Source organism: Pleurodeles waltl, chromosome 3_1 (genome assembly GCF_031143425.1).
Source record: "Pleurodeles waltl isolate 20211129_DDA chromosome 3_1, aPleWal1.hap1.20221129, whole genome shotgun sequence".
Lineage (NCBI taxonomy): Eukaryota > Metazoa > Chordata > Amphibia > Caudata > Salamandridae > Pleurodeles > Pleurodeles waltl.
Genome location: NC_090440.1, coordinates 1,980,256,474 through 1,980,283,622, shown reverse-complemented (window position 1 = coordinate 1,980,283,622; position 27,149 = coordinate 1,980,256,474). Strand labels below are relative to the sequence as shown.

At 45.7% G+C, this 27,149-nt stretch overlaps 1 protein-coding gene across 1 annotated transcript in view; it reads right to left on the bottom strand.

The window, feature by feature from the left end:
* VPS53 (VPS53 subunit of GARP complex) overlaps positions 1-27,149 on the bottom strand; it is a 693,920-nt gene that overhangs the window by 102,308 nt on the left and 564,463 nt on the right. The window contains exon 18 of the mRNA XM_069226380.1: positions 10,314-10,462. Coding sequence (XP_069082481.1) covers positions 10,314-10,462 — 149 coding nt within the window. The remainder of the gene's footprint in view (positions 1-10,313; positions 10,463-27,149) is intronic.

Sequence of the window (27,149 nt, the reverse complement as noted above, 5' to 3'; positions counted from 1 at the left end):
GATGATGTTGAATTCTCCCTCCAACTGGGCAAGCATGGTCCAGAAAAATCAAGCTAGGAGGGCTCTGAGGCTCCAACTGCAGGCGGCTGTGTGGCAGACAACCTTTGGCTCGCCAAACATGCGAGTCCAGTCGAAGGGCATGTCCATAAGGTTTGCCTGGACATCCCCTGAAAATCCAGATGTTCTTAGCCGTGTGTGCTGCCGTAAGGCCACAGTTGATGAAACTGCTGTGCTCAGCGAATCAGTCGTATCCAGGCCACAGCAAATGGTGAACCTTGCTAAGTCTCTTCTATCTTTCACCGCTTGGGGAATAATGCCCCGGGCCTCCTCTGGGACCTGTGGAATAATTTGTGCATGTATCCCATAAGGTGTGCGAGAAACTGCCCAATAAGCATGAGGTGTTCACCAACCTCAATGCCAGGCCAGTGGAAGAAAACATCTTCCCAAGCTGGTCCACCTTCTTGTATTCCCTGTCCGGGGGAGCAAAAGGGAATGCGCAATGGGAAGTTTAGTTTTGGACTACCAAGCTCTCAGGGGTGGGGTGTTGGTTGAGGAAACTAGGGTCGCCTGGTGCATTCATCCTATTTACAGGAACCCATGTGCCGGACTTGGACCAAGTTCTCAGCAGGAGGTCAGTAAATGCCTTATGAAGGGGCAGGAGGGGTTCAGAAGTGGAAGCCCCAGACTGAAGCACTTCAGTCAAGGGGTTTGTCTTGACAGTCACTGAGGGCAGTTCGAGGTCAAAGACCTCCACTGCCCAACGCACCATCAATGCATAGGAAGCTACATCCTCTGTACCCACAGTGGGAGGAGAGAGAGAGGCAGTATCTGTAGAGGTGTCCAGTCCACTTGCCTCTCCTAGCTCCTCATACCAGTCCACAGACCTCTCAAACTGGTTTTCTGAAGGGTCCAGTGACCCCTCCTACTCTTCTTCCAGGCCTAACTGCTGAAAATAAGGCTTAGGCAATGATATGGCACCTGTGGGCGCCATTGGCGCCAAAATCGCCCAGAATCAGAATGGGGCTGGTGCTGCCGGCGGTCACCGGGAGCATCAGCATTGTGATGGGCGCCAGAGAAGGTTATGTGGGTACGACCGGTGCTGGTCTGGATCCAGAATCGGATCAATGAGATCCTATTCGAGCCAAGGCTGAAGTCGCTGAAACCTGATGGGGCCTCCACTGACCCTGCGGAGCCTGAAGGCGTTCCAGAGGGGTCAGCCCGCTCAAATACGTGGTGCATGGCCTTGTAAAAGTCCTTGACTTGAGCGGGGGTCGCTCTGGCTCCCGGAAATGAAGGGAGGTGCGGAGTTGGACCGGACACTGATTTCACGGAACCATGCCTGGAACGACTATGTTCCAAAGTCGTTGCATCGGCCAATGGAGGAGGCAAAGTCAAAATCCATTTAGACTTCTTCTTCTTCTTGTGCCTCTTTCTCAAGTGTCCAGAGGACCAAGAATGGGAAGAGGAGGACTTGGTGCTCCTGTGACCGTCTCCTAGACCAGGACCTCCTAGGAGTTGCACCAGATAGCGTTGACTGCCGGACTGCAAGCAGCTTTAGGGACCACTCCTTCAAAGCTTTTGTGCCATGGCCTGGCAGACCAAGCACATCTTTGAGTCATGGTTGCGTTTGAGACACTATAAGCAGACTAGGTGAGGGTCTATAGCCAACATGATGCGGTGACTGGCACCATACTGCTTAAACCCCACCTTCCTAGATGTCATTTCGACACACAAAAAATCTTCACCCCCCCCAAAAAAAAAAAAAAAAGTCTGTCAAAAAGCAACAGAGGGGTAGTCCTCTTCGGATTTGCACAAACTGGAGTGCAAAGAAAAGAACTGACACAATATCACATCTGGTGGCAACAACACCATGCGCAACAAAACGGAGCCACCTGACGGCGCACACAGGGGTATTGCGCAAGCAAAAGTGTGCGGACCCAGCATGACGCCTGGAAAATTCAACAGTAAGGAATCTGCAGCTAGAAGTCTCTATCAGATATAACAAAATCCAACTGTGTAGTACGGAGGTGCACAAAACAGCAGTGACCCTAGCACTTAAAAGTGAAAAACCCACATGGCTAAACCAATCCCACCCCACAGACACTCTTAGACCTCCGGAGGGTTTCATGGACATCATCTGGAGTAGCAGCCGCAACCCCTAGTTTGTCCCTTGCATCCCGGGAAGCTAAACATTAAGTTGGTATCCTCAATCCTGAATCGTGGGAGCAGCCGAGTAGACCGAATCTAGTATAGACGATTGATGGCCTCAATTGAAACAGCATTGATATGCACCAGGTAGTCTAACTTATCGCACTGGTTATTGTTTTTTTTTTCCCCCCATGATATAAAATACAACTTTGAAACGCTCTAACCTTCTCCTTAACGTCAAAAGTTAGATTTTTGCATATTTTTGTTTTGTGAATTAAATAACTATTTCATAATTTCATTATGCCTCTGATGTTTACTTGTTTTTCTCTCTCTTTATATTATTTTGAGGTTCAAATTGTAGAAATTGCTTGGGGGTGGGGGGCAGGCTTCCAGTGATGATGCAGAAACTGCCCCTAGGAGTCAACAGGTTAAGAACCACAGCGCCAGAGTATTTCTTGCTTACATTTTGCTTGTGAGTACCCCACGTTGCACTCATTATTAAGAAGCATTTGGTGTTCGAATACATATTGTGCTTAGCTTACTTCACGAATGACTGAACACAAAGAGCGAGTGCATAAAAATATATATGCAAAGGCCAGTTGTCACCACTGGTGTATAATTACGGGTGCTCTGCACGGATTTAGCACCTCTGAGAGAATTATGTAACAACTAACGACTTCGCACTACGCTAGTGTTCATCACAAAATCCATGCAGACAACCCTGTCCTTAGTAAGAGTTCCACTTGGAACCATTCGCTTTATTACAATTCATTCAAAGCTAAAATCCAGCATACTACAACCATCTTTAGGGAGTGTTCTGCTTGTCCTTGTACAGGGTGAAACACCATCCCAAAGAAAGAACAGCTGAGTGCCGAGTTTACTACCTTTCTGTGGCGTCAACACCCATAGTTAAAAGTCTTGATTCTGCCATTCCCAGTATGAGGACTGCAGCAGCCCAGGCCTTGCAAGCAACTGTATTGTATTGTAATAGTATTTATACTACCCCTGACAAGGTGTCAAAGCTCTTTGCGGTGAGTAGCACGCTACACCAAGAAGAATTAGTGGTGGATTAGTATAGGGAAATATGAGGACAGTTTTAGTATTATTATGAGTTCATTTGAGCAGAGGATATGCAAGTCTGTTAGTTGGATTGACTAAACTAATGGAGGGATAGCAGAGGGAATAATCCAGAAGTGTTAATTGGGAGTTTATAGTAATAGGATGAGGCTTGGGATAAGTAAAGGAGAGATGAAGGAGGGAAGAGTCCGTGGAAAGGGTTAGAGAGATCATAGTAGCCGGAGGGATTTGGGATGAGTCAAAGTTTAGATAAATGAGGGAGAATTTAGTGGGTTGTTTTGAAATTCATGGTAGTAAACTGAGGTTTGGGTGAGCTAGATGTGGAAGAGGAGGGAAGAGCTTAGGCAGAGTTATTTTGGAGATGAAAGTAGTAGAAAGGGTTTGGGATGAGTCAGAGTGGGGATGGAGGATAGATTGATAGAGACATGACATAGGGTGATGGGTAGACAAAGTAAAGCTTACAAGAGTGTACATTTATATTATTATTTTTTATTTATAAATGTATGTATATATATATATATATATATATACACACACACACACTTTAAAATCATTTTTACTTTTCTTTATTCATTATTATTTTTTCAACTTTAATTTACTTATTTATAATTTGAATTTTATTTATAGGCTTTATTTTATTTATTTTTATTAAATTGTTTCTCTAGTACAGTAGGACTATAGAAATCGATATAAAAATACATAGTAAGGGAATATATGGTAAAGGAATATGATAATGGGTATAATAATATGAGAAGAAAAGTAGTATTGTATAAACACAGACTTTCAAGGTTTGTAATATTTGAAGTTAATTAATAAGTGTACTTTTCTAGCATTTATTTATCTTTCCTCAATGTGTGAATAGGGAAATGCTTATGATAATAAAACATTTGATCAGTGTGATATAAAAACGAGAGCAGGGATTCATAAGTATCTAATATAACAGCTTATCTAGGAGCTATACAATGACTTATGAACATGTTAAGTATAAAATAACATATACATATATATGTATATAAACACACATACACACACACACACACACACATATATATATATATATATATATATAACCGTGAGTAAATATATATTTGTTAAACAGGTTTAAAGGGTATGTGTGTAATTTATTGTTATGACATTGTAGCGATACATATTTCTTAAATAATTATACATACTTAGAATATACTCCTAATCAGATTAAAAATATTTATCAACACAGGCATAAGCAGTCCATTGCTTTTTGAATATGGTGGTTATGAAGGAAAGAGCCAACTCTTGAGCAGTCTTTTAAAGACAAGATAGTTTAGTTATCCGTGGATCTTATATTTGGGGGTAATGAATTCCATAGTTTGGCTGCTTGAACGGAGAAGGATGTACCACCTATAGTCATTTTCCTGTATAGTGGTGTTCTAAGGTGAGATGCCAATCTTGAACGGAGGTTTCTTTGTTGAATTTATTTGGTTATTTTGTTTCTGATGAAAAGCGGTCCCGATCCATGTATAGCTTTGTGGGTGATACTAAGCAGCTTGAAGGTGGACCTTCTGGCAACAGGTAACCAGTGTAGGACGCTCAAGGCAGGAGAGATGTGGGCTTGTGGCTTTACATGTAATAGTAGCCTGGCAGCGGAGTTTGGAATACGTTGTAGTTTTTTCATAATAGATAGAGATGATCCATGGTAGAGGCCATTGGCATAATCCAGTTTGGATAGTACAAGAGAGATAGTAGCCTGCACCTTGTGTGGAAATCCAAGGTGGGGGAAGATGCGTTGCAGAGTCTTCAAGGTGATGAAGCTTGTTTGTGCTAATTTGTCCACTTGGGCATTCATTGTTAACTTGGAGTCCATGGTAATTCCAAGTTTTTTTTTTTAAGTTCCTCGGATAATTGAGGAGGTGGTCCGAGATCGTCAGGCCAGACGCAGAGTGGGTCATAATTTTTCCAGTCACCACATGTGAGTATTTCCGTTTTGGAAGCATTTAGTTTGAGATGGCTCCAAGTCACCCACTGATCAACGGCTCTGAGGCAACTGAAGATTTGTGAGTTTTCAATGTCTTTGGGGCATTCCAATTTAAGTAGTATTTGTGTGTCATCTGCATAGTTGTAGCATGTGAGTTGAAAATCATTGATCAGTTCTGGTAATTATATCATGTAGATGTTAAAAAGCAAAGTTGAGATGATTGATCCTTGTGGGACTCCTGTTTTTGTGAGGTCTGGTTTGGATGAGAAGGGGGGAGAATAGATAATGTTAGTTAGTTCTGTTTTGAAGGTAGGATGTAATCCAGTCGAGAGCAGTCCCTTCTATGCCGGCTCCGTGGAGTCTTTGAATTAGGGTGTCATGGTCAACTGTATCAAAGGCAGCCGAGCGGTCCAAGAGAAGTAGTGAGCCACTCCATTGCGGTCGACTGTGTTTTTAAGATCATCCCAGATTGCTTTGTGTGCCGATTCAGTGCCTCTTCCTGGGTAGAATCCAGTTTGGTAGCCTGAAAGTATGGAATTGTCTTCAATGAATTGTGACATCTGGGCGTATACTGCTCTTTCTATCAGTTTGCCTAGGAAAGGTCCATTTGTGATTGCACTGTAGTTGTTGGGGTCCTGTGGGTCTAGGTTTGTTTTCTGTAATAACGGCCTTTTTAAGGTCTTCAGGGAAAGTTCCTGTAGTTAAGGAGATGTTGATGATTCTTCTTACAGGTGTGGCAGCAGAAGTAGTTAAAAGAATATTCGTGAAGATGTGTGGTGGACAAGGGTCGGAAGGGCAACCAGAAAGCCAGTGTGCTTTGACCAAATCCATAAATTCACCTTGTGATATTTGTCTAAAGGACTGTAGAGGCAGGGTTGGTTTATTCTTAGATGGGAATTCAGGAAAAGCTTTGGTGCTGATGGTTTTCTTCTGTTTTAAATAGGAGTCCAATGTGTCTGCCTTGGTTGTGTAATGAGTTGCCAGTTTGTTTGTGAAATCTTGAGTAGTGGGATGACTTCCTTCCATGCATTTAGGTTTTCGAAATTCACTGAGAATTTTATAAAATTCTTTGGTTGCAGATTTAGCATTTTGAATTCTGTCTGAGTAGTACCTTTTTTGACCTTTTTTGATTGATGATTTGTATATTCTGTTAAGTTTAAGTTTTGTAGCTACAGTTTGTCTTGAATGTTGTTTGTTTTGAGGCAGGACCCCTGCAAACTTCTGATTTGTTGCTTTATCTTTTTAAGTTCTGTGTTTCTCCAAGGTGTTGGTTTTCTTTTGTCCTGTTTAGTTTTTCTGAGTGGTATTAGGATATCAAAAGCTTCCTGCAGCCACTCAAAGTTTTGGAACAGTATTAAATGTACCTAGATCTGTGTTGGCTGTGACTTGTGTTTTTAAGTCATCAATGAAGGAAGCAATCTATGTAGTGTTCTGGAGAGAAAGGCAAAGACACAGGCTGTAAACCGTGGCATGCAATAGTGGAAATATTTAATTTCTTAGATGGTGGTGTAGGCCATCCAACCTTACAGCTGGGTCATTACCGGTCTACTAATGCCCCGTTAACCAGCGCAGGTTAGGCAGATGTGCTTTCTCAATGCCTCTGAGTCAGACAAGGATGTTACCTCGTGTTGTAGGTAGCAGGCCTGTACCAGTGGCATTATTTACCTAAAATACAGTTGTGATCACACGCCCTTTAAATCCAAGGACGAGAAGCCTTTTTCCCAGTTTATCAGCAATCTTTATTTTAGGATCCACTCTTCCTCCTTCAGGGTCCTCGTAAGTGGGATACATTTTTTCACCGACTGCTGCCAGGTGACATTTACAAGTACCTATGGAATTTGGTCCTTTGTGAGAGAAAATTTATTGCAGAACAGCTGCAAAGTGACCTCTGCAGAGTTTCACTTTGTTCTATTGACACAAAGAAAGTTAGGAGTCAGCTACACAAACTAGATAAATTACTGTTACTTAAAATATCAGTACTCAGATTAGACAGTTCATATGCATTGCAAAGCAGTGTACAGCAGATGCAAGCACAATATCTGAGCTGCAGTTGCCTCCTGATGAAGCAGGTGAGTTTCCTAATGCCCTAGGATTTAGCTGTCCTTGGGCATCCACCCAAGCAAGGCCCTTTCAGGCCTCATCCTGTGCCTCGAGGCCCTGCCTCACTCCGCTCTTTCCTACCACTCTCTTTCTTTCTCTCTGTCACACAGGTTTGTCTGTTGTTGTCATTTCTGTGCTACTGTTTGTTCATTCTGCTATTGTCTATTTTTCCATTTCATTGCCATCTCCATCGGTTTTTGCCCCTTTCTCGCTGTCTTGTTTCGCCATTGTTTTTTACTTTCTGCTATTTTTCACCTCTTTTCTGTTCACTGCGACCAGTTACATGGAAGACCTCACCTTTAAACAACAAATCACCACCAGTATTTCATGTGGTGAAATCTTGTGTGCAGACTACCAGGACTGAGTGAACTTTGCCAGTGACATTACAGACGTTGTTGCTGCCCTCAGCATCTACTCCAGCATCTTCATCCTCATAGGAGACCTAAACTATCACTTAGGCGATTGAGTAGGGTTTGGTGTGATCTTCCTCCTGGAAAATCTCAGGAACCTCTTTATCACCCAGCATGTCACCAGACAAACCCACTTTGCTGGTCATCTCCTTGACTCAATTTTCTCCTCCTTCAATATCACAATCAACAAACCATCACTTATCACCTAGACAGACACATCCTTGTCAGCATCAGCATTCAGAACCACAGGAGAACGACCAACTTTAGACCTGCCTAGATGGACTAGGCTTTCACCCTTTCCACGCACCGAGTGGAACCAACCAGCAACCTGATGGAAAACACTAAGGGCCAGATGTATGAAGCATTTTTCAAGTCGCAAACAGGACGATTTTTGGGCTGTACAATGCCCAAACTGCAATTTGGTAACTTGTTACCGAATCGCAGTTTGGGTTTTGCGATTCAGTGTTAGGAACTAATACCGAATCCAAATGGTATGTGTGGTCGCAAAACAATCTCAGTTAGCACCAGTTTCAAACTGGTGCTAACCCATTCGCAAACGGGAAGGGGTCACCGTGGGACCCCTTTCCCTTTGTGAATGGCAGTGAAAATATTTTTTCAGACCAGACAGAGGTCTCACGGACCACTGTCTGCTCTGAAAAAATGAAAAGAATTTTTAAAAAACTGCTTTATTTAAAAGCAGTCACAGACATGGTGGTCTGCGGTCTCTAGCAGGCCACCATCCCTGAGCCATTCCCAATGGGGTCGCAAATTGCGACCTACCTCATGAACATTCATGAGGTAGGTAATTTGTGACCCCATTGGGAATCGCAAACAGTGTAAAGTACACTGTTGTACATCCGGTTTTGCGACTCGCAGTTTGTGAGTTGAAATACTGGATCTTTGTACATGTGGCCCTAAGAACTTCTACAACTGTATCATTGCGATTGCCGACTCCCTGAGACCACAGCCCCGCCCTCAAGCGTGGCAAAACTGCAAGAACACAAATACAAGTCAGCTGGTATACAGAGCAACTCATGCTGACAAAACAGCACTATAAGCACCTGGAGCACAAGTGGAAGGCGAACTAAGACTACGTGGACAAAGACATGCTCAAATCCGCCTTGAGACGCTTCCACCAGCAAATCTGGAAGACCAGTTGTGTAGCCCTTGCAGACTGCATCAACACCAGCATCAGCAAAGCAATATTCACCAATGTCAAAGAATTCACTTTGCCTGCGGCTACCTCCAACATCACCCTCACTCAAGACCTCTGCAACAATCTAGCGGACTTCTTCTGCCACAAGATCACATCCATACACAGTAACTTCGACCTGCAACTGGACCCTTTTGACCTTACAGCAAGTCTTATAATTCCCGACGAAGAATGGACCGTAACCATGTGGCCCTCCATCACCATTAACGAAACCGCTGCTGCCATGAAGTCAGTCCACTCCAAAGCTTTGTCAAGGGCCAGTCCCTACCATGACTTCAAGAAGGGTCTTACTCCCATCAGCAGAGGCCTCACCTCATCCTCAGCCCTAGCCTCTTCATTATATTTATGACTCCACTAGGTAACATCATCTATGCTGACAACATAATCATCCTCTCATACGCTGGCTACATAACTCATTCTGTCCCTCTCGGACAGAATCAACACAAGGAACAAGTTCACCATTTGCATGAACGAGGTCACCACTTGGATATAGTCCAACTGTCTCAAGCTCAACAATGACAAGACAAAAATAGTGTTCTTAGGAAAAAACACCTCACCATGGAACTCCGCTTGTTGCCTAGCTGACCTTGAACCCACACCTACCCCCCCACCTCCAATGGTAGGAACCTCAGGATCCTCACTGATAACAAGACGGACATGTCCACGCAAGTCAACGTTGTCACAGCTTCCTGCTTTCACACCCAAAGGATGCTAAAGAAGGGTCTCAAATAGCAACCATACAAGACGAGAAACAGTTTCTAGCAAGCTGAACTACCTGAAAGCCTTCTATGCCGGAATCACCAAGCAACTCACCTGAAGACTACAAATCATCCAAAACAGACACCCAGACTAATCCTCGACCTTCCATGTAGGACTCACTTTACATCATACCACAGGGAGCTTCACTGGTTCCCAATACACAAGCATGCTCAGTTCAAACTCCTCACCCACACATTCAAAGCACTACACAGACCCGAACTACTTCAACAATTGCTTCTCCTTCCATCAACAAGCAAGACATCTCAACTCAGCGGGACTCCTACTCGCACCCATCTCACTCATACACAGAAACAGAGCAGGAGGTCGAACCATCTCATACGTCCCTCCTAAGGCGTGGAATGACCTCCCACTAAACATCAAAGCCTTCTCCTCTCTACTGGAACTCCACAAGAAGCTAAATTCTTGGATTTTCATGTAGCAACCCCGCCCTGCCCTCCAGATGGGGGTCTGTACACTTGCTCAGCACCAGAATACACTTGCAGGTGATTACGCTCTGTATAACTACACATATCATAACCTCTTGGCAAAGTGTTAGTACAACCATATACAAGTGGCCTTCATGTATACAAAGAAAGATATGCAGTGCTTTTTGATGCCAAGATTGACAGGCTTCATGCAAAGCATCTTTACTTACTTGGCAAACTTGATGCAGAACTGCGTGAAGTACTTCCTAGTAGAGGCCAGATTGTCCCGGATGATCGGCACATTCTGCTTGATGTGAAGCACGATGGAAGTGACATAGGGACTTTGGTCACCAACATGCTCAACGTTTTGCCACTGCATCTGGAGAAAGAGCAGAACCATAGACTTACAGTCAGTCACTGCAAAGACTGTGTTGGAGCACTCATTCTGAATACCACTGGCACCATAAGACAAGGGAATTCAATGCCAGAAGAACATGCTATACCCGGGCTTCCACATTTTACACTAGCAATCATCTTGAATGGGACAAGGGAGAAAAGGGATTTGATCAGGAATCAGAGAACCAAAAATAAACTGGTTAAAATTGGGAGCACTATCCACTGCTGTCTAGTACATGTAACAACACTCTCTCCATCTCTTCCTTTGTTTCGGGAACCTTCGTTTAAACAAAGTCAGTAGGCAAAAAGCTCCACTAAGCTGTGCTCCTTGTAGCTGACAGACTCATGCTACAATAAAAATGTCCTCTCTGATGTGCTGTGCTGGGGACCTATATCAAATGCCTAAAATAAAAAAAAATAAAAAAAATATTGTGCAGTTTGGAAGACCCAATCATCCTGTGTATAAGAGTTTGCAAGTGTTATTAGGGTTTTTAAAATGCACAGTGAGCAGCAGCCTACTGTGTGCCAGCCTAATGGGTTTTCGAAAGACCATGCTGAACTGTTCAATTCCTTCAAGATATGCAGTGGTTATCAGCATGAATATCTGTTAATTTAAGTTGCCAGGCTGCCAATTCACATTACCCAAATACTGAACTTTGGTATGACAACATGAGCTCAACTCGAGAGCAGTAAGAATATCACCTAGAGCCAGGTGTTACGGACAAAGCTGAAAAAGTGCTTACTGTGTTCAAGAGGGTGGCTGAGCTCCATGTGTTGAGACCAAGTATTCACATCATATTTTGATCCTCAATTATGTGCATGGATGTGAAGGGGTATGCATAACGCAAAAGAAGAGAAGTCATGGTGACTTGGGGGGGGGGGGGGGTGGGGGAGGGAGGGATGTTTTATACTATTGGTGCCAAGAAGGGGTCCCTAAAGTACCATCTCTAGCACAACTTGCATCAACTATCTTTTCAGAACCGAAACAGAGTTATTTCTAATTTCTATGAGGCAAACCTCGAATGGTACAATAATAGCACACCCCTGGGATTAATGCACCGCCCACTGTATAGGAATTTCTAGGTCCCATATTACCACTGCAGGAATCCTGTGACTCCTGCTGTATTGAGAACTTAAAAAGACCAACTGACAATCAACTACATGTTGTGCGCTGAATAAGACTATGGGGGTCAATACTAACATGGTGGTCTGGACCGCCATATAATGAATGTAGCAGGACCACCACAGATGAAACACCGCCACCGCTAGGCTCCCGCCACCAGGGAGCCTGGCGGTGTTTCTGCCCACCAGAAAATGAGTCCGATTCCACCAGCCTTTCCCTAGCGGCTTACATTGCCAGGGAAAGGCTGGCCGGATGAGTGACTCGGGCCCTCCTGGGGTCCCCTGCACTGCCCATGCACTTGGCATGGGCAGTGCAGAGGCCCCCATGCACAGCCCCGTCGTGCATTTCACTGCCCGATTTACAGGCAGTGAAATGCGCAACGGGTGCTGCTGCACCCACCGCACTGATACAGTGCCGCCGGCTCCATTTGGCCTGACAGTCTTCTGTTGACCGTCAGCGCCTATCTAAGCGGATTGTAATGAGGGCCTATGTGCCTTAGAATTTGGCAGATGGAATACTCTGCCAAAATCTGACAGATATCCTGTCTGCCATATTACAAGTGCTACAGGATACAATGCACTTTTAATATGGAGGACAGGTCACCCACCTCTGTTCGCCAAACTCCAAGAGTCTTAGCCTTACTTATGACTTTGAATTTGTAGAGTGCAGGGTACTTTTAGCACAGGTTCTTTAAAAGTCATTTTACCTAGATCTAGGTTAAAATACTTTACCATAATAAAGCACCATTAAGGGTACATTTGCTTTCAAGGAAAGTATAGGTCTTAAAACGCCAATATATGGTATTCCAAGCTATTAGTTTGCCTATGATCAGCGGAAAGGAGTTCAATTAAATAAGCTGCAGAAATATGTTGAATCAATACCGCTGCTTCTTGGGGGAGAGGGGGGTCTGACTGACTGGTTGCCTTCCCATTGGTAGCACCTGAAGCTGCTATAACAGCATGGTTCAAGGGGTAGAAACATACCCTGGACTGCCAGGGTCTGAGTTTGCTGTCTTTCCACAGAACTCAATAAAATGGCTACACTTGGGTAAGAACACTCATTATTTTAGCACCCAGGTAAAATAAAGTTAGAAAGGTTACTTACCTATAATTAAAGATCTCAAGTGCTGGTCTTTTACAGGGATTCACATACTTTAAAATTATTCTGCCCATCAGCAACCTGCATGAGACAGAAAGCCAGGAAGCATGCAAGGATCTTATTTAATACAATATCATATCCCTTTAATGGTTTGGCCTTTTGTCTTTGGCCTAAGAGGTATTTAATTTCAAGCTTCATGCGATGAAGAAGCAATTATGCCTCAACAGAAATGACTACATGAGAATAGAAAACTCTACATGAATCAAGGAGAAGAGGATAGCCTTAACGAAAAAGGCTCTGCGTCATTGCCTGCAACACTTTGGTTTCCATCTTAAAGTTACTTACCTTCGGTAACATAATATCTGGTAGAGACATATTCTAGTTGCAGATTCCTTACCTTAGAATTTCCCCCAGGCGTCAGACTGCATCTGGAGATTTTTTTTTAGAGCAATATCCTTGCGCGTCGGTCGACTCAGCAGGTGTTGTGGTCGTTGTGACGATGTCGGGAGTAGTATATAGACGCCGCCCTCGCGCAGTGACATCAGTTACTTTTAATGACTTTCCACGCCAAAGCGCAGAGCCACTAAGAACACTGAGATTGGTGCGCCGGAGTTAAGGACCTGAAAGGGGGAATCCCTGTCCCTAGAAATCAGCTCGCAAGCGTTCGGTAAGGAATCTGCAACTAGAATATGTCTCTAACAGATATTTTGTTACCGAAGGTAAGTAACTTGTACATTTGATAGAGACTTCTAGTTGCAGATTCCTTACTTTAGAACAGGTACCCAAGCAATGCCATCCTCTGTGGTGGGCTGCGAACCAAGATCATACTAGGAAGTCCTGCTGGACCGAACGACCAAAGTAGCCGTCCCGACTGACCTGACTGTCCATACAGTTGTGCTTAGCAAACGTGTGCAGGGACACCCACGTAGCTGCCTGGCAGCTATCCAGGACAGGAACTCCACGTGCTAACGCAGTGGAAGTAGCAGTTGCTGTGGTGGAACGAGCATGCTAGCCCTCAGGAGGTTGCTTCTTGGCCAAAGCGTTGCACATTTTGATGCAAAGAAGCACCCATCGAGAGATGGAACGCTTTTGCATCGCCTTTCCTTTTTTCACACCCACATACTCAGTGAAGAGTTGATCATCCACCTGGAAATCTTTAGTACGATTGAGGTAGAACGCCAATGCTCTCTTTGGGTCCAGACGGTGAAGTCTCTCCTCCTCATGCAAAGGATGTGGGGGTGTGTAGAAAGTAGGCAGAGTGACGGACTGGCCTACATGAAAGGGTGTAACCACCTTAGGAAGGAAGGAAGCCTTAGTGCACAACATTACTTTGTCAGGGTACACAGACAAGTATGGAGGTTTTGAGGAAAGGGCCTGAAGCTCACTCACCCTGCAAGCAGAGGTGATAGCAACAAGAAAGACAGTTTTGAAGGTGAGGAGCCGCAAGGGACAATTATGCATTGGCTCAAAGGGAGTACACATCAAATAAGTAAGTACAAGATTAAGATCCCACTCAGGCATGATAAATGGAGTGGGAGGAAATAAATGGGTGGGTCCTTTTCGGAATCTACTCACAATAGGTGATTTAAAGAGTGAGAGCTGATCAGGTAGCCTAAGAAAGGCTGAAATGGCAGAGAAATACCCTTTCAGGGTGCCCAACACAAAGCCCTGATGGGCCAAAGAAAGAATGAACATAAGAACCTCGGATAGAGGGGCAGAAAAGGGATCAACAGGTTTGGTAAACCATGCCACAAATTTATTCCAACAACAGGCTTATACAGTTTGGGTTGATGGACACCTGGCTGCCAAGATAACATCGCAGACTTCGGGTGGAAGTGCAAAAGCCGTCAACTGCCACCACTCAATTTCCATGCATGAAGCGGAGGTTGGACAGGTTCGGGTGAAGAACCGTCCCCTGTTGCTGCGACAGAAGATCCGCCCGAAGAGGCAGTCTGAGTGGAGGATCATGGACATGTTCAATAGCTATGGATACCATACTCTCCATGCCCCGTCTGGAGCCACCAAGATGACTTGAGCCCGGTCGTTCCTGATTTTCTTGAGAACTCTGGGCAGAAGAGGTGTAGGTGGAAAGGCATAAAGAAGGCCAGAGTTCCACCCGAGACGAACAGCGTCTCCGAGCAAGTGCCGCCTTGGAAACTCCAAATCGCAAAACAGATGACATTGTGCGTTCTCTGCGGAGGCGAACAGATCTGACCAAGGCTCTCCCCACTGCTGAAAGAGACCTTGCGCCACCTCCGGATGGAGACGCCATCGGCTGTGCATCGATGGCTGAGTTTGTCCGCTCTGGTGTTGATGGAACCCGCCAGATGTTGAACCATCAGGGTAATGCCCTGATGTTCCAGCCATGTACAGAGGAGTAGTGCCTCCTGACAAAGGGTCCTGGACCCTTCTCCGCCCTGTTTGCTGCCGTACGACATGGCGGTAGTATTGTCCGTGAACATCTGCACCACTTTCCCTTTGAGAGAGAGAAGGAATGCTTTCAACACAAGCCTGATCACCCGGAGCTCCAGAAGATTGATATGGAGCCCAGACTCCACCGGAGACCAGAGTCCTCTTATCTCCACCTCTCTAATGTGGCCGCCCCAACCCAGAAGTGACAAGTCTGTCACTACAGAGAGATCTGGTTGGGGAAAGGAGTGGGATCTGCTGTGGACCCAATACGGATTTGAAAGCCACCACTGCAGGTCTTTCGCAGTCCCCTCTGAGATCTGGACCATGTCGGAGAGATTCCCCCGATGCTGCGCCCACTGGAACTTCAGGTCCCACTGCAGAGCCAGCATATGCCATCCGGCATGTGTAACTAGCAGGATGCGGGAGGCCATGAGGCCCAGCAGCCTCAGAGTCAGTCTCACCCAAACCCAAGACCGAGGCTGAATGATCGGAATCATAGCCTGAATGTCTTGGACTCTCTTTTGGGGAGGATAAGCCCGAAACTGCACTGTGTCCAGAACAGCTCGGATGAAAGGGAGCATCTGAGAGGGAGTCAGGTGTGACTTCGGCACATTTATAGTGAACACCAGCGTGTGCAGGAGGTTCGTAGTAGTCTGAAGGTGAGAGATTACTTTCTGGGGCGAGTCCCCCTCCAACAGCCAGTTGTCGAGGTAGGGGAAGACTGAGACCCCTAACCTGTGCAAATGAGCTGCAACCACTGCGATTACTTTAGTGAACACCCAAGGGGGGATGGTAAAGCCAAAGGGGAGCATGGTAAACTGAAAGTGTTCGTGACATACCACGAATCATAGGTAACGTTTGTGTGCAGGCAGGATGGGGATGTGGAAATAAGCGTCCTGCAAGTCCAACGCTACCATCCAGTTTCCTGGGTCCAAGGCACACAGAACTTGAGCCAGGATGAGCATTTTGAATTTCTCCTTCTTGAGGAAGCAGTTTAGGTCCCGAAGGTCTAGGATAGGATGTAAGCTCCTGTCCTCCTTTGGTATAAGAAAGTAGTAGGAATAACAACCACAACCTACTTCGGGCAGAGGGACCTTTTCTATATCTCCCTTGGCCATGAGAGCTGCGAGTTCCTGGCAGAGAAGAGCCAAATGATCCTCTGGAAGGTAACTGAAGGATGGAGGCATGGTTGGTGGAGCAGATTCGAAAGGGAGGGCGTAGCCCTTTTGAACTATCTGCAAAACCCAACGGTCCGTGGTGATGTCTTCCCAGTGGGGCAGGTGATGGGCGAATCCTGTCACCAACTGGACGGGAGTGAGGGGACGGACTAGGAGGGTTTGGAGGCTGCAGCTGGGGCAGAGGTGGACTGGGCAGACCTCTTGTTCCCTGTCCCACAGCATGGGTGGCATGGTGGCTGGGTGGAGGACGCAACAGGAAGCCCCTTCCATGGCCACGAAAGGGGCGAAAAGTGAGCTGTGGGGGGCAAGGGGCAGAGGAAAGACCGAGAGACTGAGCCGTAGCCCGGGAATCCTCAAATCTCTCCAAGGCAGAGTCCGCTTTATCTCCAAAGAGACGCGAGCCATCAAAGGGCATGCCCAAGAGTGACTGTTGGACATCCCCAGAAAAACCAGAAGTACGCAACCAGGTGTGGCATCGTAAGGCCACTGTAGTAGCCACCGATCTGCCCAGACAGTCGGTCGTGTCCAGCCCACAACAAATTGTGAACTTCGCTGCATCTCTCCCATCATTCACAGCCTAGGAGATGATAGCACAGGCCTCCTCTGGTATCTGCGGCAGGACTTGCTCAACCATATCCCACAAAGAGTGGGAATAGCGGCCCAAAAGGCATGCGGTGTTCACAGACCGCAGCGCGAGACTGGACGAAGAAAAGAACTTCTTGCCAAACTGTTCCAGCCTTTTGGATTCCCTATCTGGGGGTGCGGAAGGGAACGCGCCTGAAGAAGAGGAAGCCTGGATAACAGGACTCTAAGGCGTGGGGTGTTGGGACAGCAATTTAGGGTCGTTCGGAGCGGGCCGATGGCGGCGTGCGATAGTGCTATTCACAGGAGCCCCTCTGTTGGGTTTGGACCAGGTACCCAAAAGGACATCCGTGAGGGCCTCATTAAACAGCAAAAGGGGTTCAGAAGTTGGTGCTGGAGCCAGGTCAGACCTCCCCCATGCTCTTTTAAACGTGGGCAGCCACCGGCCGCGCTGCTGGCGAGCCTAAGGCAAGCCCGCCTGCGCCTGTCCGCTCCCTGACGAGCCCAGGGCCCAGAGATGCTGCTTGTTTTAGGTATTCAGCTTCACATCTTTATGCTTTTAGAAACACCCAGATATGTTCCACTCCTGTAGCGCCTAACCAGTCATCTGTGTGTCCCCGTTGTTCTTGGGCTCCCAATTTCATCTCGCCTTCTAATACCTCCTCCCATCAATTAGGTAAGCTATTACTGCTTAACTGCCGCTCCCTAGCGGCATACTCCTTACATATTCACATGCTCCTTGAAGAGCTATCACCAGATGCCTTGTTTCTCACTGAAACCTGGCTGAATGGAGATTCTTCAGCAGATTTATGCAGTACCTTACCCCCTAACTATTCTATAGTTCATTTAGATAGACTTCATATGAGAGGTGGCGGTATAGCTATTATTCACAAAATCTCCATTAAATGCTCAACATTCCCACTGGAAATTCCAGGATGTGAAAGTATGTTCTTCTCTCTGCACTTGTCGTCTACTTATACTTTCTCAGGAATCCTTCTCTATCGCCCCCCCCGGCCCGTGTGGAGTCTTTTTAGAAGCTATCTCGGAGGCAGTGGCCAGTTCTATTGGGAAGGCCTCTAACTTAACCGTCCTCTGCAATTTTAATATCCACCTAGACAATCCTAACTGTCCATCGGCTAAATCATTATTAGCCTCTTTTACCTCTATGGGTATGGACCAGCATGTTACTGGTCCAACTCACACGAAAGGCCATACTTTAGACCTTTTTTTTAGTAATATCCCTAATCTTACCTTCTCCTCCGCTCTACCTCTACCCTGGACCGATCACTATTTAATGTCACTTACGTTTCCCTATGATGCTCCTAGAGAGACACAGCCCAGGTGCACCACAATGGGTCGTGCTTGGTCGAAGTTGGTACCTAGCACTTGGCATATGGCACTCTGTGCTTCTCCCTTAGCCAGTGACCATGCCTACATTAATACGGTGGACCTGTTTAACAAATGGATTTCTACCTCTTTAAACTCAGTTTTGCCTTGCAAACTGAGGGTGAAAAAACCTGCTCATAAGTCTAGTCCCTGGTTTTCGTCTTCTCTATTGGACCTTAGAAAAAACTGTAAAAAATTGGAGAGAATTTGGAGAAAAGATTATAATCCTTCTGCTAAAGAAGCCTATAGATCAGCTATTAGATCTTACCATCATAATATTAAGACAACACAAACTCTATATTACAGCAGTAGAATAGAGAACTCGTCCACTTTAAGGAGCTCAATATACCCCCTCTGCTGCCCTCCCCGGTGGAAGCTTCTATTATGCATAGTAATGTATTAGCGGCTCACTTTCAAGACAAGATTAACAAGATATACTCTGGTTTTCCTCCATCTCCCTCTCAGAATAATCTCATGGGGCAGGATATGAATTCTCCTACGGGTATGACCCAGTTAACCAATTTCCCCCCCCTCACAGGTACTCTGATTGGGAGTTTTCTTGCTAATATCAAATCGGGTTCTCCCTTGGACCCAGCCCCTCCTTCTATTCTTTTGAAGGCAGCAGATATTGTTGTTGGTCCTTTGACAGAAATACTTAATAATTCCTTGTCCACTGGTATTCTTCCCAGTTCCCTCAAACATGCAATCATAAAGCCTCTCTTAAAAAAACCTAAGCTGGATCCCTCTGTCTTGGATAATTATCGACCCATTGCCCTTCTTCCTATATTGGCAAAAATTCTGGAGAAGCACGTGAACCTGCAATTGACCAGGCATCTTGAGAGCCACGATCATTTACATCCTTCTCAAATGGGTTTCAGAACCCATCACAGTACAGAATCGGCACTCCTTACTGTAACTGAATCTGCTCGGCAACTTCTAGATCAAGGTGGTCATGCTGCTATTATCCTCCTTGATCTTAGTGCAGCATTTGACACTGTCGATCATACTCTTCTCCTTGATAGACTTTCCAAGATAGGGTTAGGAGCTTCAGCCCTTGCCTGGCTCTCCTCCTTCCTCACGGGAAGATCCTTTCAAGTCTTGGATCGCTCTTTTTTGTCTGACGTCAGGTCTCTATCTTGTGGAGTCCTGCAGGGTTCATCTTTAAGCCCCACCTTGTTTAACATCTATCTGTCATCCTTGGCCACAGTAGTCGCGCCTTATAACCTCTCTATGGTCACTTATGCTGATGACACGCAATTGGTGGTTTCCCTCTCTAGTAGTAGGGACTCCCCCTCTGCCAACCTGGCGGACTGCATGAAAGATATTGGGGACTGGATGACCCTGTTGAAACTGAAATTTAATGACAGCAAATCAGAGGTAATGATTATAGGTAATGGCGCCCCTACCGCCCCTCTGGCTACGTACTCTGAGGCTTTTAACAGCCTGCCTCCTCCAATAACACAAGTAAAAAGCCTCGGCTTTCTGCTTGACCCACGCTTAACTATGGAGCCACAAGCTAAAAGAATCTCCTCAATCTGCTTCGGCTTAATTAGAAGTGTCAGGAAGATTCTTGGACTTCTGCCATTCGCTGCCAGAAGAATTCTTGTACAAGCCCTAGTTCTCTCCCGCCTGGACTACGGGAACTCTCTATATCTTAGTTCTCCAGATTATGTAATAAAGAGGCTGCAGGTTACGCAGAACGCGGCAGCTAGACTTCTCATGAATACCCCAAGGCATCTTTCCGCTAAACCAGCACTTGCAGCTCTTCATTGGCTCCCGATTAAGCAGCGCATTCAGTTTAAAGCTCTGTGACTTGTTCACAGAGCCTTACACAATAAGGGTCCCCTTTCCCTTAGAAAACGGATCTTTCTTTACTCGCCCCTTAGACCTCTTAGATCTCGTTCTTCTCGACAGGTTTACATCCCTTCGGTCAAGAGATCATGGGGAGGTAATTCATTCTCCATCAGGGCTGCTCGGCTCTGGAATGCCCTGCCCTTTGAATGCCGTCAGGAATCCTCTGAACTTCTCTTTAGGAGGAAGTTGAAAACCATTCTCTTTCCCAGTTAATCTGCTTCCCCTGGCTCTTCCGACATTCATGGTGTACTTTAGCGCTGGGATGCCCCCGGGTAGCCATGCGCTCTACAAATCTATAAACTAAACTAAAGTAAAAGCCCCAGGCTGAAGCACCTCCGTCAGGATATTAGACCTGACCTAAACAGTGGGAAGCTCAAGACCAAGGACCTCAGCTGCCCTACCGACCACCATACCATAAGTCGCTCCCTCCGCCATAGCCACGGTAGGAGGAGACAGCATGATAGCGTCAGGAGAAGTATCCAGACCACTGGCTTCACCCAATTCCTGAGCCCAGTCCACAGAATGGTCATCCTGGTATTCATAAGGGTCCAGGGACCCCTCCAATCCTTCCCCATGTTCATACCCATAAGAAAAAGGGTCAGAATCCGACGTGGGGCGAATAGACCCCATCGAAGTCAAAGGCGGCTTCAGCCGACACCACTCCGACTCAAGAGTCGTCGGGGATAAGAATTGGGTCGACATCAATAGTGGGCACTACGGACGTCGGGAGCATCGACAATCGACCAAGCACCGGGGAAGGTTACAAGGGTGCGACCGGTGTGGATCCACGCTCGGATCCAGAGGTGACCTCAGTGGCTGGAGCCGAAGCTGCCAGCGCGGAACCCGAAGGCCCCTCAGCCAAACCCCTCGGGCCCGAAGGCACTGTATCGGGGTTGGATCACCCAAAGATGAGGCACATGGCCTCATAAAACTCTTTAAGCTGGGCGGGGGTCACTCGGGGAAGTGCGGAGCCGGCCCAGATGCAGTCTCCGAGGACGGAGGCCTTGTGCGTGGACGCTCCTCCCGTGTCACGTCAGCCGAGCAACGGGACGAAGTCAGAGAGCAATGGGATCTCTTCGACGACTTCTTCTTACCTTGACCGGAAGATTTGGAAGAAGACGAGAGGTGATGGCTCCGCAACCGGTCTCGAGACCTTCCTCTCGAGCAAGACCGGGACCTACGCGGAGTCGAGTGCCGGGCCGCCATGAGCTTTAGGGACCGCTCCCTCAAAGCCTTCAGGTGCATGGCCTGGCACTTGGAGCACGACTTCGGGTCGTGGTCGCACTCAAGACACACAAAAGACAAACCCGACGAGAATCCATCACCGACATCGTACGATGACAGTCCTCGCACAGCTTGAAAACGATCTTCGGGGACATCCTCGCCACACCAAATTTCACCCAAAAAAAAAAATATGACAAAACGGTCGAATTCGGTCAAAAATAGACCAGGGTAGTTCTTCTCTGGATCAGCGCGTGGGGCGGAAAGAAAAGAACTGATGTCACTGCGCGAGGGCGGCGTCTATATACTACTTCCGACGTCATCACGGCGACCAATAAACCTAGGACACCCGCGGAGTCGACCAATAAACCTACGACACCCGCGGAGTCAACCGATGCCACCTACCGACGCGCAAGGGTATTGCTCAAAGAAAAATCTCCGGATCCAGTCTGACGCCTGGGGGAAATTCCAAGGTAAGGAATCTGCAACTAGAAGTCTCTTGCAGGTCTCAATGTTAAAGCAGTACATCTTAAGGAAGTTTTGCTGTGCCTTGTCACAAAGCTCCTTCAAAATGTATAGCCGACATAGTTGCTGTCACTTCTTTTGTTTTTATATTTACAATTGTAAGAACCAGAAGTTTCAGCACTGGAAGGGAAAGTTGGAATGTGGGGAAATAAGGAACTAGAGAAGTCAGTTGCTGCTGACAGAGTTGATGGTTGAACATACAACACTGGGGGAAATTAAGCTTACTTGGTGTAACAACTGACTGGCTTGTGTTTAAAAGAATTCACTGTAGCTCTCCTCATGCCCGGTGAAAAATGGCACAACATGAAGACACCCTTCAGACGATGCCCTGTTTGGAAATTCCTTGTAATTTAAAACGCTGCCCAAATGGGCCAGGCAACTGGGATGCAACCTCAAATTATTTAGTTTTTGATCAGGTAATAGCAAATGACCCAGTTAGCATGTTTACTGTGTTTTTGCCTGGGAAGAAGAATGAAAGAATGCAGGCACAGTTAACACTTGACTGAAATGGTATTCGGACTCCACAAAATTCTAGAAATTTCTTACTCAATTCTGGGAATCATTTAAAGTAGGTGAAGCAGATCGCTCACCCGACCACCAGGTCAATGGATTTACCATCATGGTAATTTACCAGCTCCAATAGCTGCAGCACTTACAGAGGTCTCCGTGCTGAGCAGAGGTGAACTGTGCTCTTAAGCTGAAACTGTGAAGGATACTTCTAACCACAGATTCCTCACCTTTTGCGAATATTCTAAGGTGCCAGTTTGGATCCAGTGATTTTTTTCTTGGCCATTCCCTCAAGTGCTGGTAGGTGGCATTGTGCGGCTCCTTGATGGTTCCATCCCGCCTCGGAAGTGAGGTCAGGGCCACAATATAACAGCCACCTTCTCACATTGACATCAGTTTCTTTCTTTCTGTGTGTTCTGATGCAGATCCGAAGCTAGCATTCTTAATTTTTATCAACTGACAAAAAACATTTTGCAAAAAATGTCAACACTGTGCAAGGGGCACGTCTCTCTTTAAGACAATGGGGTTCAAACATGGTAAGGATTGCCAGAAGCAGTTGTCAGTGACAGACCCAAAACAAGGTCTGTCTCTGGTGTCTTTGCTCCTTGCGCAACTCAAAGTTGTGTGATAAATGAGCTGAGATGAAATTGAAGGCCATCTGGGACAACCAGGCCAAACTCTATGTCACCACAGAAAAGCTCAGAAGGTTGGGTCACAAGTAAAGTCGGGGACAAGGATGAGTTTTTGGCCCTGAGGCCACTCCTGAGAGATTTCTTCATAGCACTCTGAAGTTAAGTCATAGCTCCCATTTTTCTTGCCACTCTTGTCAGGAGACGTCACATGGCAGGGTACCTCAAGATTTTGGGGTACCTCCTGCATTAGTTTCGATCCAGCTTGAGTTCCTGGATTACTCGGTGACACTGCAGCAAATTCAGGCATTCAAAGTGGTGATGCTGCAAATATTCAGTTCCCTACTGTATCTGTTTTGCATGCCTTCGGGCCCTGTGGATGCGAGGAGGCCTCAAGATTCATCCCAGGCACCAACTACACCTCTTGGCCATGCTCCAGGGTCCATACTGACTGTGGGGCCAATGCCAACTTAGACTACTACCCCAGAGCAGACTATCAACCTGCCATCAATGCTGCAGACATACGAAGGTGGACCAACAGTCCTTTCGTACTCCGAAGAGAATCCGCAACAACCTTGATCGAAGTCTCACCCAACTCAACCTATCGCACAGCATTTGGATTCTGACACACTTCAAAATCACTTCCTCTGCAGCATAGATTTTCAGCCTCAAAGTCACAGGTCGATAGTGAAACATACATATATGATGATGGGAATCTATTTCTGGACTTCCTGGAGGCCAGTGACCTTGACACCTCGCCAGACATTAGACTTAATAAGCAACTTGCCCAATTAACAGAGGAATTTTCCTCTTTCTTCATGTTGATTAAAAGAGATGCAGAATTTTTTAATCTCCAGCTTCCTTCTGTGGAGGTTAAAACAAATGAGGTTACTGAGGTCCTGCAGCCAGGAAAGTCCCTTCAGAACACTGCTCTCACTCAATGAAGCCCTCACAGACACCCTTTTGGACATATGAGCAAAGGAAGGTTTTTGCCCCCCTGCCATCAGAAAAATAGCCTGACAGCACAGACCAGTTTTAGGGGACCAATCATTCTACAGCAGCACCCACCACCTGAGAAGCCTTGTGGTTCAGGCTTCTGCCAGCAGATTTAACATAAAGTACTTTCCCACCAGACAGTGTCAAAATGTATGGAGGCATTCTGGAGAAGAATGTTCTACTATGCCAGCCTTGCCCTACAATTGGTCTATCCCGGGAGTTACTCGCAAGCCTTGTGGTACATGGTGAGCAGTCCTAGACGACCATTGTGCTGACCCCCAACAAATTATTCAGAGCTGGCGAGATGCGGCGAAGTATGCCCAACAGTCCATCATGGTCATGCCATTAGATGGCAACTGCCTCTTTGGAGACAAAGCAAACTCTGAACTAGAGCACATCAAAACAAGCAAAGCAACAGCAAACTCTGTTGGCTTTGCAACACCCGTATGGCAGTTTCCTCTAAAAAAAATCACCAATATCAAGGCTTCAGAATAGGGTTGCAGCGGAGGCCACAAGAAATTTAGCCTCACAACAGACCTCTCGGTCCTTTAGAGGTAGAGGTCGGTTAACCAGCAGCCAGCGTCCAGGCCCTTAGGGGCAATGAACTACCCAATCTCCTATCTCCTCTGCCGAAAAACACCTTGGGCTTATCTCAGTGCTGCACTATTGACCAGATAAGTTTTTAACACAAACGTTTGCAAAGCATCACATCAGATAGACGAGTGCTCCAAACTGTCCAATGCACATATGCTCTGAGCTTCCTCTCTACTCCTCCAGATATGTCGCCCACACCACAATGGCTTACAGAGGACAACTTGTCCATTCTACAGCAAGAAAGCCAGTCTCTCTTGGAGAAGGGAACATAGAGAGGGTACCGGCATCAGAGATCTGGTCTGTGTACTATTCTCGCTACTTTTTGGTGCCAAAGAAGGAGGGGGGACTCCATCCTACTCTAGGCCTCCATCCCTGAACATCTTCCTTAAGAAGGACAAGTTTGTGATGCTCACCTTGACCCAAGTTTTGTTTGCCCTAGATTCAGGTGATTGGTTGGTGGCACTGTTTTTTCAGAATGCTTATTTACGCATCCCTCTCCTGCAATTCCACAGATGTTATTTACAGTTTCAGGTTGGCCACAAGAACTTTGAGTTCTCTGTGCTCTTGTTTGGCCTCACCAGTGCCCCTCGGTTGTTCATGAAAGTGATGGTGGTGGTTACTGCCCATCTGAGGAGGTTGGGAGTACCAGTCTTTCCATACCTTGACAACTGGTTCAAAAAGGCAGGCTCGCCTCAAATGAGGAGGAGAGTTGGTCAATGAAGAATCTAAGGTTAAATAAGGTTTCCACTAGAAACAGCATCACCGAAGATAAATAATTGTTCAATTGGACCTTCAACCTTATCTTTAGGATTTTGGCTTGCAATGACTGGCAGATTTCACAGTCTTGAAGTTCCTATACCGTGCCTTTTTAGTTTTCCACTAATTAGTCACAATCTGAAATAAAGAAACAGAAAACAGAGTAGAAGAATGGAGGGATGAAATTAGTTTGAAATCTAAGCTTTTTTGGCCTCTCAGCACAGGCACTTGTGGAAAAGGGAAGCCTTTACAGGCAAGTAACCTCACAAAAAGACATTCCAGGGAATATGAAACCTCAAAATAAATCTCCTTATCCGTGTTGTAGCCCCAATAACATCTGCAGTAATTTACCATAAAGGCGATCAGTTTGAACTATCCCTGAGGTCTCGCTAGCATACAATATGCAAAACATGGGGGTGGGAAGATAATGTTTTATTTTAAAACTTCTATGGTAAATGTATCAACAATTCCAAGTGTGACTGCAGGAAACAATTCAAAGGATGTGAACCTATGTCAGACAAAAGGCTGGAAAAATAATTATTTTTTTAGTAGTAGTAGTAGTAGTAGTAGTAGTAGTAGTAGTAGTAGTAGTAGTAGAACAGACTGTTCTGCCCACCCTGATAGCTCACTGAGTGCTGTTGATGCTAAATAAAAAAAATACAACTGCCATAGAGAAAGCAGTGCACTCAGAGCAAAGATGCTTTACTATGTCTTGCTGTTTTTAGGTATATCAGGAAAAACTACTCGCTTACCAGAGAACGCTAAAAACAGTGACTGCAAAAGGGTGAATCTGAATTGGTTTCCACTGAGTGCCCTAGTCCAGAGGTGGCACAAATAGAAGCTATGTGCATGGCAATACTATAAATCATAAGAAGCACAAACAGTGAATTTTTCATTCAGCAATCCAAACATGAATAAACATCTCAACATCAGCCCAGAGACTTTTAAGCCACTCAACATATGTACGTGTGCAAAAAATGCATTTTAATAGTATGTCTACCAAGTGCAATCGTGTGCACCCCTCTTACACCCAACAAGTCTTATAACAGAATCACCAGCCAACAACACACTCATAAAATCATAAATGTAAGTGCTCCTTCTATCATTACCTTTGATGAAAGACAAAGTACTCCCACACTTTTCCTTGACCCACAAGAACAAGGAAGTGGGAAGACAAAACAATCTCATAGTATGTAGCTATTTTAAATAAGTAAAATGATCCAATTTCCTCCAAAGTATAGCTCGCTGGTGCTTCATAATACAAAAGTTACAATAACCGGAGAGCTGGCATATTTTAATTGGACTGCCTTGGTGAACACTCTGAGTAGTTACACCTCTTTGGTTGCTTTTGTTATGGAATTGGGGTTTTATATATTCATTTTATAACTTTATACATTGCTCACTGCAGGGTATCTAGGTCAACCTGCATTCAAATAATAATCATGTATATGCAAATGATATGGTTCTATTTGGAATTTGTATTGGATTAGTCACTATCTGGCATGGAAAAAATACTTGACCATTTCACAACAATTACACCAATATATGAAACCCCTCCTTAACCCACATATTTCTGAGGTGAGGGCAAACCTGACGATATGCCAGATGTTGAGGGAATGGAAACCTTCCTTTAGCTTGTTCTTCTAAGAAAGGGAAAGGTAACAATTTTACGTTGCTACACTGGTTCCAAATGGGAGAACAGCCCCACAACTGCACTCTGACCCTTACCCAAGAAAAACCAAGGGATCACTATAAGGAATGGTTTCTTCCCTGTAATCCCAGTTCTCTCTCAGGGGACTCTCCACTGAA